At 41.1% G+C, this 13,328-nt stretch overlaps 1 protein-coding gene across 1 annotated transcript in view; it reads left to right on the top strand.

The window, feature by feature from the left end:
* JPH4 (junctophilin 4) overlaps nt 1-12,775 on the top strand; it is a 44,238-nt gene extending 31,463 nt beyond the window's left edge. Inside the window, exons 3-5 of the mRNA XM_044287949.1 lie at nt 11,607-11,725; nt 12,187-12,578; nt 12,695-12,775. Coding sequence (XP_044143884.1) covers nt 11,607-11,725; nt 12,187-12,578; nt 12,695-12,775 — 592 coding nt within the window. The remainder of the gene's footprint in view (nt 1-11,606; nt 11,726-12,186; nt 12,579-12,694) is intronic.
* The last annotated feature ends 553 nt before the right edge of the window (nt 12,776-13,328 follow it).

Below are 13,328 nucleotides of genomic sequence, written 5' to 3'. Positions count from 1 at the left end.
CTAATACACACAAAAAGGGCTTTAGAACATATAACTGCACCACTGAAAGGCCAATATATTTTTCTTTTGCCACTAATACACGCAAAAAATGGCTTTAGAACATATAACTGTACTGCTGAACGGCAAATATATATTTATTTTGCCACTATTACACGACAAAAGAGGTTTTATAACATAACTGCACCGCTGAACGGCAAATATATTTTTATTTTGCCACTATTACATGCCAAAAAGGGCTTTAGAACATATAACTGCACCGCTGAACGGCAAATATATTTTACTTTTGCCACTAATACATGTCACAAAAGGCTTTAGAACATATAACTGCACTGCTGAACGGAAAAAATATTTTACTTTTGCCACTAATACACGCCACAAAAGGTTTTAGAACATATAACTGCGCCGCCTAATGGCAAATATTTTTTCCTTTTGCCACTAATACACACCACAAAGGGATTTAGAACATATAACTGCACCTCTGAATGGCAAATATATATATTTTTTGCCACTATTACACACCAAAAAGGGCTTTAGAACGTAAAACTGCACCGTTGAGCGGCAAATAGATATATATTTTTGTCACTAACACACGCCACAATGGCTACAATTTGCACAAGCTCACCAAAATTGGACTGTTGAAGACTGGAAAAATGTTGCCTGGTCTGATGAGTCTCGATTTCTGTTGAGACATTCAAATGGTAGAGTCCGAATTTGGCGTAAACAGAATGAGAACATGTATCCATAATGCCTTGTTACCACTGTGCAGGCTGGTGGTGGTGGTGTAATGGTGTGGGGGATGTTTTCTGGGCACTCTTTAGGCCCCTTAGTGCCAATTGGCCATCGTTTAAATGCCACGAGCTACCTGAGCATTGTTTCTGACCATGTCCATCCCTTCATGACCACCATGTACCCATCCTCTGATGGCTACTTCCAGCAGGATAATGCACCATGTCACAAAGCTCGAATCATTTCAAATTGGTTTCTTGAACATGACAATGAGTTCACTGTACTAAAATAGCCCCCACAGTCACCAGATCTCAACCCAATAGAGCATCTGGAATGTGGTGGAACGGGAGCTTCGTGCCCTGGATGTGCATCCCTCAAATCTCCATCAACTGCAAGATGCTATCCTATCAATATGGGCCAACATTTCTAAAGAATGCTATCAGCACCTTGTTGAATCAATGCCACGTAGAATTAAGGCAGTTCTGAAGGCAAAAGGGGGTCCAACACCGCATTAGTATGGTGTTCCTAATAATTCTTTAGGTGAGTGTATATAGCGCTACAATATTCTGCAGCGCTTTACAAATTCATAGGGTTCATGTACGAAACAAAACTAACTGGCTAATACGCAACTGAAAAACTAGGAGTCAGGGCCCTGCTCGCAAGAGCTTACAATCTATGAGGAATTGGGGGTGACACATAAGGTAGTTGATTGTGATAAGTAGGATTTGAGACATAATTGAACTGACAGGAGTGGTGCCGGCCGATCTGCTTCGGGTTTGGGACTACTAGAGGATCGAGTTCAGGTCAGAGGAGTTGGTGGGGGAGAGGTTTAGTCGGGGAATAGTCAATTTAGGTAGCTTGATAAACCTGCCTGAAAAGATGTGTTTTTAAGGCACGTTTGAAGATGAAGAAGTTGTGAATTGACCTACTATTCCGGGGCAGAGTATTCCAGAGAGTAGGTGCTGCTCAAGAAAAGTCTTGAAGACGGGAGTGAGAGGTACGAATTATGGAGGTTATTAATCTTAGGTCGCTAACAGAACGGAGAGCACGATTGGGGTGGTAGATGGAGATGAGGGAGGAGATGTGTGGAGGTGCAGCATTGTGGAGAGCTTTGTGGGTGAGGGTGAGAAGTTTGAACTGTATTCTGTGGTGGATGGGCAACCAGTGAAGTGACTGGCACTGACTAGTAGCATCAGTGTAGCGGTTGGATAGATAGATGAGTCTGGCTGCAGCATTTAGGACAGACTGAAGGGGGGCAGAGTTTAGTGAGAGGGAGACCGATTAGTAATGCATTGCAGTAGTCAAGATGAGAATTAATCAAGGCAACAACAAGAGTTTTTGCCGTTTCTACCGTACGAAAAGGGCATATTCTGGCGATATTCTTGAGGTGCAGACAAAAAGAACGTGTAAGTAATTGAATATGGGGAACAAAGGAAAGATCAGAGTCAAATGTGGCTCCAAGACAGCGGGCATGTTGCACAGGAGTTATGCTGCAGACCGAAATTGAAATATCAAGTTTAGGTGAGTTAGTAGATGGGGGAAAGACAAGAAGTTCAGTTTTTGAGAGGTTCAGTATTAGATACAGAGAGGACATGATGTTAGAGACAGCTGCCAGACAAGAACTGGTGTTTTGGAGTAAAGCAGGGGTGATGTCAGGGGATGAAGTGTATAGTTGGGTGTCGTCAGCATAGAGATGGTATTGAAAGCCAAATCTACTGATCGTCTGTCCAATGGGGGCTGTATAGAGGGAGAAGAGTAGAGGACCTAGTACTGAGCCCTTAGGAACACCGACATCAAGAGGAAGAGGAGAAGAAGAAGAGCCAGCGAATGATACACTAAAGGAGCGACCAGAGAGATAGGAAGAGAACCAAGAGAGAGCAGTGTCCTTAAGGCCAATTGAGTGGAGCATGGTGAGGAGGAGTTTATGGTCTATAGTATCCAACACTGCACAGAGATCCAGCAGAATCAATAGCGAATAGTCACCATTTCTTTTTGCTGTTAGGAGATCGTTAGACACTTTAGTAAGGGAAGTTTCTGTAGAGTGAAGAGGGCGAAAAGCAGATTGTAAGGGGTCAAGAAGAGAGTTTGCAGAGAGATAGCTTATTAAGCGAGAGTAGACAAGACATTCAAGGAGTTTCGAGATGAAGGGGAGGTTAGAAACAGGTCTGTAGTTAGCAGCATAGGTCAGGTCAAGAGATGGTTTCTTTAGTAGTGGGGTGATAATAGAGTGTTTGAAAGAGGAGAGAAAGATACCAGAAAAAAGAGAGAGGTTAAAAATTGTAGTTAGGTTAGTGATGACAGCCGGGGAGAGGGACTGGAGGAGATGTGATGGAATAGGATCACTGCTACAGGTTGTGGGTCGAGAAGAAGAGAGAAGCCTGGAGACTTCTTCCTCTGTTATAGGGTCAAAAGAGGAGAGAGAGCATGTGGAGGAGTTGGAGGGAGGAGGATTGAAATTATTTGGGGACTGGGAGATTATTTCCTGCCGGATAATGCTAATCTTGTCTCTGAAGTAAGTGGCCATGCCATCAGCGCAGAGGTTAGTGACAGGTTCTGGAACTTTAGGGCTTAGAAGGGAATGAAAAGGGTCAAAGAGTCGTTTTGGGTTATTTGAGAGTGAGGGGATGAGAGAGGTGAAGTACTTTTGTTTGGCAATGTTGAGAGCCGAATTATATGTTTTGAGGATAAATTTATAATGGAGGAAGACTGCTGATATCCGTGATTTTCTCCATAAGCGTTCTGCACATCTGGAGCAGCGTTGTAGAAAACGTGTTTCAGGTGTGTGCCAGGGTTGCCGTGTTCTGTGTCGAGAGGAACGGATTGATATCGGAGCAACTTCATCTAGGGTGGTTTTGAGGGTCTGGTTGTAATGATTGGCAACCAAGTCTGGACAGGGGAGGGAAGTGATTGGGGTAAGAGCAAATTGTAGGGTGTTAATAGGTTGCTGGCAGATGATGGTGTATAGGTTTCTGTAAGTGTGAAAAGTAGGATTGCCTTGAGAAAAGTGAGAGGTCTTTATGGTAAATGAAAGAAGATTGTGGTCAGAAAGTGGGAAGGATAAGTTTCTAAAGTTTTGCGTGGCAGAGGGAGTAAGTTGTGATAGGCCAAGAGAGGAGGTTAAAGAAAGAAAGTGAGCGGCTGATGGGGAGATAGGATCATCAATGGGAATATTAAAATCACCCATAATAGTTGGTGACTAAGATAGGAAGTGAGGAAACCAAGCTGCAAAGTGATCCAGAAATTGGTGGGGGGAGCCTGGGGAACGATAGACAACTGCAACTCTCAGAGGGAATGGATGGAAGAGTCTAATGGCTCTTTTTTTTTAAGCAAGCTGTAGTTTATATTGATACCATTTTGGGGTGTGTATGGCTTTTTCATCACTTTTTTTTTGGGTGGTTAAAGTATTATTTTTTTTCATTATGGCATTCGCCGTATTGGAAAACAATTTTTATATTTTAATAGTTTTTGACATTTGTGAACACGGGATTACTAATTATATTTATTTTTTATCCATTTTCTTATTTTTACGTTTTTTTTATATTTTTTTTTAGAAACATAGAAACATGAATAGCCCTTGGCCCTATCTTATATGAAGGATGGCATTGTGCCTATCACATGCATGCTTAAACTGCTTCACTGTATTTGCAGCTACCACTTCTGCAGGAAGGCTATTCCATGCATCCACTACTCTCTCAGTAAAGTAATACTTCCTGATATTACTTTTAAACCTTTGCCACTCTAATTTAAAACTATGTCCTCTTATATCAGTTTTTCTTCTTTTAACCTCTTCAGGACCCAGGGCGTACCGGTACGCCCTGATGTCCTGGTACTTAAGGACACAGGGCGTATGGGTACGTCCTGTGTATTTCCGATCACCGACGCCCGGCGGGCGGTGATCGGAACCCGGTGCCTGCTCAAATCGTTGAGCAGGCACCTTGGCTAAATGCAAGGGGGGGGTCCCGTGGTCAATTCAGAGCTGCAGTTTGAGGCGGCGATCGGCGGTGCCATCGGGTCCCCATGCGGCTGTAGGGGGGGACCCGATGGCATTGAAGGCAGCGCGATGCCTAAGGAAGGAATCGCGCTGCCTTCCGGTGACGAGCCTGTGAGATCCAGCCCCCTGGATCTCACAGGCCAGAAGCTGTATAAGTAATACACACAGTATTACTCATACAGCCAATGCATTCCAATACAGAAGTATTGGAATGCATTGTAAAGAATTAGACCCCCAAAAGTTCAGGTCCCAAAGTGGAACAAAAAATAAAGTGAAAAGCAAAGTTTTAAAAAGAAAGTTTTCCCCCCCAAAAATGTAAAGTTTCAAGTAAAAATAAACAAAAACAAATTGGTAAAAAATAGGGGGGGGGGTAAAAAAATGTATACATATTAGGTATAGCCGCGTCTGTATCGACCAGCTCTATAAACATATCACATGACCTAACCCCTCAGATGAACACTGTAAAAAAATATAAATAAAAACGGTGTAAAAAAAGGCATTTTTTGTCACCTTACATCACAAAAAGTGTAATAGCAAGCGATCAAAAAGTCACACGCACCCCAAAATAGTGCCAATAAAACCGTCATCTCATCCCGCAAAAATCATACCCTACCCAAGGTAATCGCCCAAAAACTGAAAAAATTATGGCTCCCAGACTATGGAAACACTAAAACATGATTTTTTTTGTTAAAAAAAAAGAAATCATTGTGTAAAACTTACATAAATAAAAAAAAGTATACATATTAGCTATCGCCGCATCCGTGACAACCTGGTCTATAAAAATATCACATTATCTAACCTGTCAGATGAATGTTGTAAATAACAAAAAATAGAACTGTGCCAAAACAGCCATTTCTTGTTACCTTGCCTCACAAAAAGTGTAATATAGAGCAACCAAAAATCATATATACCCTAAACTAGTACCAACAATACTGCTACCCTATCCCGTAGTTTCTAAAATGTGGTCACTTTTTTGGAGTTTCTACTCTAGGGGTGCATCAGGGGGGCTTCAAATGGGACATGGTGTCAAAAAAAAAACTGTCCAGCAAAATCTGCCTTCCAAAAACCGTATGGCATTCCTTTCCTTCTGCGCCCTGCCGTGTGCCCGTACAGCTGTTTACGACCACATATTGCGTGTTTCTGTAAACTACAGAATCAGGGCCATAAATATTGAGTTTTGTTTGGCTGTTAACCCTTGCTTTGTTACTGTGAAAAATGGATAAAAATGGAAAATTTGCCAAAAATTTAAATTCTGAAATTTCATCTCCATTTGCCAATAACTCTTGTGGAACACCTAAAGGGTTAACGATGTTTGTAAAATATGTTTTGAATACCTTGAGGGGTTTAGTTTTTTAGGTGGGGTCACTTTTATGGAGTTTCTACTCTAGGGGTGCATCAGGAGGGCCTCAAATGGGTCATGGTATCAAAAAAAAACAGCCCAGCAAAACCTGCCTTCCAAAAACCGTATGGTATACCTTTCTTTCTGCGCCCTGCAGTGTGCCCGTACAGCGGTTTACGACCACATATGGGGTGTTTCTGTAAACTACAGAATCAGGGCCATAAATATTAAGTTTGGTTTGGCTGTTAACCCTTGCTTTGTAACTGGAAAAAAATTATTAAAATGGAAAATCTGCCAAAAAAGTAAAAATTTTGAAATTGTATCTCTATTTTCCATTAATTCTTGTGGAACACCTAAAGGGTTAATGATGTTTGTAAAATCAGTTTTGAATACCTTGAGGGGTGTAGTTTCTTAGATGGGGTCACTTTTATGGAGTTTCTACTCTAGGGGTGCATCAGGGGGGCTTCAAATGGGACATGGTGTAAAAAAAAACTGTCCAGCAAAACCTGCCTTCCAAAAACCGTATGGCATTCCTTTCCTTCTGCGCCCTGCCATGTGCCCGCACAGCGGTTTACGACCACATAGTGGGTGTTTCTGTAAACTACAGAATCAGGGCCATAAATATTGAGTTTAGTTTGGCTGTTAACCCTTGCTTTGTAACTGGAAACAAATTATTAAAATGGAAAATCTGCCAAAAATGTGAAATTTTGAAATTGTATCTCTATTTTCAATTAATTCTTGTGGAACACCTAAAGGGTTAACAAAGTTTGTAAAATCAGTATTGAATACCTTGAGGGGTGTGGTTTATAGAATGGGGTCATTTTTGGGTGATTTCTATTATGTAAGCCTCGCAAAGTGACTTCAGACCTGAACTGGTCCCAAAAAATTGGGTTTTTAAAAATTTCAAGATTTGCTTCTAAATTTCTAAGCCTTGTAACATCCCCAAAAAATTAAATATCATTCCCAAAATGATCCAAACATGAAGTAGACATATGGGGAATGTAAAGTAATAACTATTTTTGGAGGTATTACTATGTATTATAGAAGTAGAGAAATTGAAACTTGGAAATTTGCAATTTTTTTAAAAAAATTGTAAATTTGGTATTTTTTATAAATAAAAATGATTTTTTTTTTGCTTCATTTTACCATCGTCATGAAGTACAATATGTGACGAAAAAAACTATCTCAGAATGGCCTGGATAAGTCAAAGCGTTTTAAAGTTATCAGCACTTAAAGTGACACTGGTCAGATTTGCAAAAAATGGCCTGGTCCTTAAGATGAAATAAGGCTGTGTCCTGAAGTGCACACAGCCCAGGCACTGTTATCAGCTGCTGGGAAGGACCTAGCTTTAATCATTTACCTACAGTCCCTGGCTGTCAGTAATGTGACCTTGCACGCAGCGTGCTTCTGCGTCCCCCGTCCTTCAACACATAGACGGACCATGCCTAGCAACCTTATTTTAAGCACAGGTAAAAATAGGCAGTACAGGCAACAAAACTGTGGAATTAAGGGGTAATTTTGAATTTTACCTATTTCCTCAACTAGTAGATCATCTAATTATTTGACTTGGCTAGTTGGTCTATATATCACGCCTACACAAGTTACCTTATGATTATCAAGCTGCAAGGTAACCCAAACTGACTCTAAATTGGTCTTACTAACGTTTATTAAATTAGATGTTCTGCTATCTTTCACATACAGAGCCACCCCTCCCCCTTTCTTGCCTTCTCTGTCTTTCCTATATAGAGAGATCCCTGGTCTTGTTATATCCCAGTCATTACTCCCATTGAACCATGTCTCAGTAACAGCCACTAAATCTATATTCTCAGATGCCATTATAGACTCAAGTTCATTGATCTTATTCCCTAAACTGTGAGCATTTGTAGACAAGACTCTGAGCTTGTCATTTCTTAACCTATGTGCTACTGGCATCTTCTGGCATTGTTCCAGGGGACAGTCAGACTGCTGGATTATCACTCTTTTGTCCCCCCCCCCCCCCTTCCTAGTTTAAATGCTCCTTAGCAAATACTTTGAACTGTTCACTGAGGACATTCATTCCCTTGAGAGAAAGATGCAAACTATCTTTCTTGTACAGTTCTTTTCCATTCCAACGAGAGCTAACATGAGACACAAAGCCAAACCCTTGGTTCAGACACCATTCACCAAGCCATACATTGAATTCCTTAATGCGCATCTTCCGGTCATGCTGAAGGTTATGCACGGGCAAAACTGCAGAGAATGAAACAGTTGATGCAACCTCCCGTATATCATTTCCAAGTAAGCTTCCTTCACCTTTGAAACCATTTGGCCCATCTAGTCTGCCCAATATACTGAATACTATGAATAGCCCCTGTCCTTATCTTATATGAAGGATGGCCTCATGCCTATCCCATGCATGCTTAAACTCCTTCACTGTATTTGCAGCTACCACTTCTGCAGGAAGGCTATTCCATGCATCCACTACTCTCTCAGTAAAGTAATACTTCCTGATATTATCTTTAAACCTTTGCCCCTCTAATTTAAAACTATGTCCTCTTGTAGCAGTTGTTCTTCTTTTAAATATTATATCCTCTTTTACCTTGTTGATTCGCTTTATGTATTTATGTATTTATGTATTTAAAAGTTTCTATCATATCCCCTCTGTCTCGTCTTTCTTCCAAGCTATACATGTTAAGGTCCTTTAATCTTTCCTGGTAAGTTTTATCCTGCAATCCATGTACCAGTTTAGTAGCTCATCTCTGAACTCTCTCCAAAGTATCAATATCCTTCTGGAGATATGAGTACTGCGCACAATACTCCAAATTAGGTCTCATTAGTGCTCTGTAGAGCGGCATGAGCACCTCCCTCCTTCTACTGTTAATGCCTCTCCCTATATACCCAAGCTTTCTGCTAGCATTTCCTGCTGCTCTATGACATTTTCTGCCTACCTTTAAGTCTTCTGAAATAATGACCCCTAAATCCCTTTCCTCAGATACTGAGGTTAGGACTGTATCACTGATTTTATATTCTGCTATTGGGTTTTTACGCCCCAGGTGCATTATCTTGCACTTATCAACATAAAATTTTAGTTGCCAGATTTTTGACCATTCCTCTAGTTTTCCTAAATCCTTTTCCATTTGGTGTATCCCTCGAGGAACATCAACCCTGTTACAAATCTTTGTGTCATTAGCAAAAAGACACACCTTACCATCGAGGCCTTCTGCAATTTCGCTGATAAAGATATTAAACAATATGGGTCCCAGAACAGATCCCTGAGGTACCCCACTTCTCAGAACAGATCACTGAGGTACCTCACTGCTAACAAGACCATGGTCTGAATATACTCCATTGACTACAACCCTGTTGTCTGTCCCTCAGCCACTGCCTAATCCATTCAACAATATGGGAGTCCGAGCACAAAGACTGCAATTTATTGATAAGCCTTCTATGTGGGACAGTATCAAAAGCCTTACTAAAGTCTAGATAAGCGATGTCTACTGCACCTCCGCCATCTATTATTTCAGTCACCTAATCAATAAGATTAGTTTGACATGATCTCACTGAAGTAAACCCATGCTGTTTTTCATCTTTCAATCCATGGGATTTTAGATGTTCCACAATCCTCTCCTTAAGTATGGTTTCCATTAATTTCCCCACTATTGATGTCAGGCTTACTGGCCTATAGTTGCCCGATTCCTCCCTACTATCTTTCTTGTGAATGGGCACAACATTTGCTAATTTCCAATCTTTTGGGATGACTCCTGTTACCAGTGATTGGTTAAATAAATCTGTTAATGGTTTTGCTAGTTCACTGCTAAGCTCTTTTAATAGATTTGGGTGTATCCCATCAGGTCCCTGTGACTTATTTTAAATCTTTTAATTTTTTTACCTTTATTTTTAGCCCCCTTATGGAGCTTGAACATGTAATGATCAGATTGTTTATACCATAGACTGCATTAGTTTACTATTGCAGTCTATGGCAATAGCGCTATGTTCCACATAAACCCTGCCTTAGTGCTCCCAGCTGAATGCCGGGTCATTTGTGCATTGGAGGGTGCCACACTTAAAGTATAACTGTCATATATATTTATTTGAGTATTGGATTGTGGTGAATAATATCTCCTTGGTGGCCCTATTTCAACTTTTCACTGTGTATTCAATTACCCCTTAATTCCACAGTTTTGTTCCCTGTACTGCCTATTTTTACCTGTGCTTAAAATCAGGTTGCTATGCAGGGTCCGTCTATGTGTTGAAGGACGGAGGATGCAGAAGCACGCAGCGTGCAAGGTCAGATTACAGACAGCCAGGGACTGTAAGTAAATGATTAAAGCCAGGTCCTCCCCAGCAGCTGATAACAGTGCCTGGGCTGTGTGCACTTCTCTCTGTCCCTGCGCTTGGCAGACGCTCCCTCACTCAGCAGAGCTGGAGAATGCAGAGTTAGAGCAGCGCAGACCAGGGAAGGGAGATCTGCCGTCTGCTCAGTGTATAAATGAAAGCAACATGTGGTAAGAGGACCCCTTTGTGCTGCAGGAGATTAACCCTTTAGGGGGAGGGCTCTGGTTACTGACACTTTTGGGGGGCTATTGTTACTGGCTAGTGAGTGCAGGCGGGATTAGCCTCAGGGTGAGGGCAGTGGCGGCCATCTTAACTGAATAGTGAAATTGCAGTTTTATGCAGACTGGTTGCTAAGGGCTGAATCTTATTAAATATGGGGTAAGTCAGTCTAATAGTAACTGATTCTGGAATATCATGTTATTAGTAACTACATATATGAAAATTGAAATTAGGGTCTAAGTGTGACAGTTATCCTTTAAAATTATTTCTCAGATAGCAGCCACAAAGGGGTTAATATAACTTTTAGACATATGTGTTAAATACAGTCCTATAATTTAAGTGTTGGATGGGTGGGTAAGCGGACAAATCAATAGTTCTTGGAGGTTTATGGTGCTTATGCAGTGTGTCATCTATGAGAGTATAACTTTGACATAGTCGCTAGCAAAGAAAGGAAACAACTAGCCACACCTCAGTGGCTAGTTACTCCATATTAACATATGTGGTGCCACAACTCTCAGGAGACATAACTATTGGGGTTGGCATATCTATGACAACAACTATGCCATGCTCAGGGAAGCATGGCCAACAGGAGTATATACATAGCTCAGTTATTTTGGATAGGTGACAGGTCCACTTTCAAGAGCTTTTGTATATTAAGTATAATTAGAGGACTTGTCCAGGATTACAAAACATGGCAAGCTTTCTTTCAGAAATAGCACCACACCTGTCCTTGGGTTGTCTCTGGTATTACAGCTCAGTTCCACTGAAGTGAATGGGACTGGGATGTATTGCTATATACAACCTGTGGGCAGTGTCACCTGTTTTTGGAAGAACGCACCCATATTTTTCTAATCCTGGAAAATCACTTTAAGTTCTATCACAACCTTTATTTTACAATCACCATATTATACTTTCTGTGTATATATAAACGCGCACTGAGTACTGTCAGACTGAGCTTTTGAGACTCTTTTAATCTCCCTCTTGAGGTGTCTCATTATTTCTCTTTTTGCTTGTCAGTGCTGCTGATGCTCGTCTTCAGGCTGATTCTGCTTCTGTAGCTGCACAACAGGCACTGGAAGCATCTCGTACTGCTCAAATCCTCTCCCATGACCTGGAAGAACTGCTGGAGACACCAAGTGAGCATATAATCAAGAACAATACAGCAGATCTGCATGCACACTGAGAATAATTTAACACTGTAGATAGGAAAGATTGAAAACAGACCCTGGTCAGGTTTATAAATCAGAGTGGACAAAGACTCTAACGTAAAGAAATATCCAAAGATACACATATCTAACTTTGGTTTTATTTGTAAATTGTAATAAATGTAATTAGTAATAGTACTGCAATTTCTGGTACATGCATTTTGAAAGTTGGATCATTTTTATATTGGGAAGATACCTGGAGTACTAGAGTACGGTGTAGATGCAGATACAATTATACATGGTGATCACAGGAGCCAAAAGACCTGAGAATCAGGCAACATGACCCTCGTGCTAGGTGCTAGCAACACCACTGTGTTATATATATATACATACATAGACAAGACTAGAATTTTATTTGCTTTGCTGTTTAGAATATGTCTATGTCTTTACAGGCTCACAATGTGTACAGGATGAGGAGGAGCACAGTGTTGAAGGTGACATGCCTTGGCTTAGACAGTGTTCCACCGATATGTGTAATGAAGGAACACCTTTGTCTGACCAAACCCCAGAACCAAGCTTGCCTCCCAGCCACCCTGATACTCCCCCAGGTGTGTTGTGCAGCCATCTCAGAGACGGGACTCCATGCCCCCCCATCCAGGAAGAAGATTCTCCTTCTCAGGTGGGAACTCCTGCACATGTTGTTGATCACCCAGTGGAACAAGAAACTATTGAATCCATGCCTGAAAAAGAACTAAATAACCCTTCACCCAGCACAGAATGCATGGAAGAACCAGTGGATACAGGGGGGACACATGAGCCCCCCAAAAAACCTCGTATGCAAATGGTGAGATACCCTTGTGGGTCTGAAATATGTTCCTGTGCTGTTACTGCTTTTTCTCCATCTGTGTATACTTTTCTTTTCATGTTTCTCTCTCTGATATTAATCTTCCTCTTCTGCAGGATGCTGACCCTCTTGTGGTGGCTGTCGTGCTGTTTCTTGATGTTTCGCTCGCATTCCTCATCTCGTATTTTCTGACATGAGATGAAAAAGTGTTCTTTTATGACACTCTCTCACAACGTCTCTCCTGTCTGTCTCTCCTTCTCTACCTCTACCCCTAATGTTTACATGAAAAGGGCTTCTCTCTCTTCCTTTCTCTTGTCTCTCATCCTACCCTTTTGTCTCACAATGTTACCATCTCTTCATCTCTCTCTTTTGCTGGCAACACATCTAAATCTGACATCCCTATCAACTGTCTCTGTCAAAAAGGTCACACAACTGCTAAAACCAGTTGCAGAGGTCCAGTTTAGGGATAGGTCACCCTGATAATCAGTGCACTTTCACCTATGTCATTGTTGCCATCAGCTGGACTATTTTTTTTATCTTTCTCAAAGTGATCATATTTTGATCATACAAGCTGGGTTCAAACATGGCACAAAGCAACATACTTGGCATATATTGAGCAAATTGGCTAATAAACACCTTTGATTGTGTAGCCAGCTTTAATATTAGTAATTCCATCAATCCCGATCAAAAATGGACTATGACTGTTGAAATTCTTCTACCAATTGTGTTCTTTTCTTCAGTACTGTTTGC

The sequence above is a fragment of the Bufo gargarizans genome, chromosome 1, assembly GCF_014858855.1.
Source record: "Bufo gargarizans isolate SCDJY-AF-19 chromosome 1, ASM1485885v1, whole genome shotgun sequence".
Classification (NCBI taxonomy): domain Eukaryota; kingdom Metazoa; phylum Chordata; class Amphibia; order Anura; family Bufonidae; genus Bufo; species Bufo gargarizans.
Note: the sequence above shows the minus strand (reverse complement) of the source record. Positions and strands in the feature narration are given on the sequence as shown.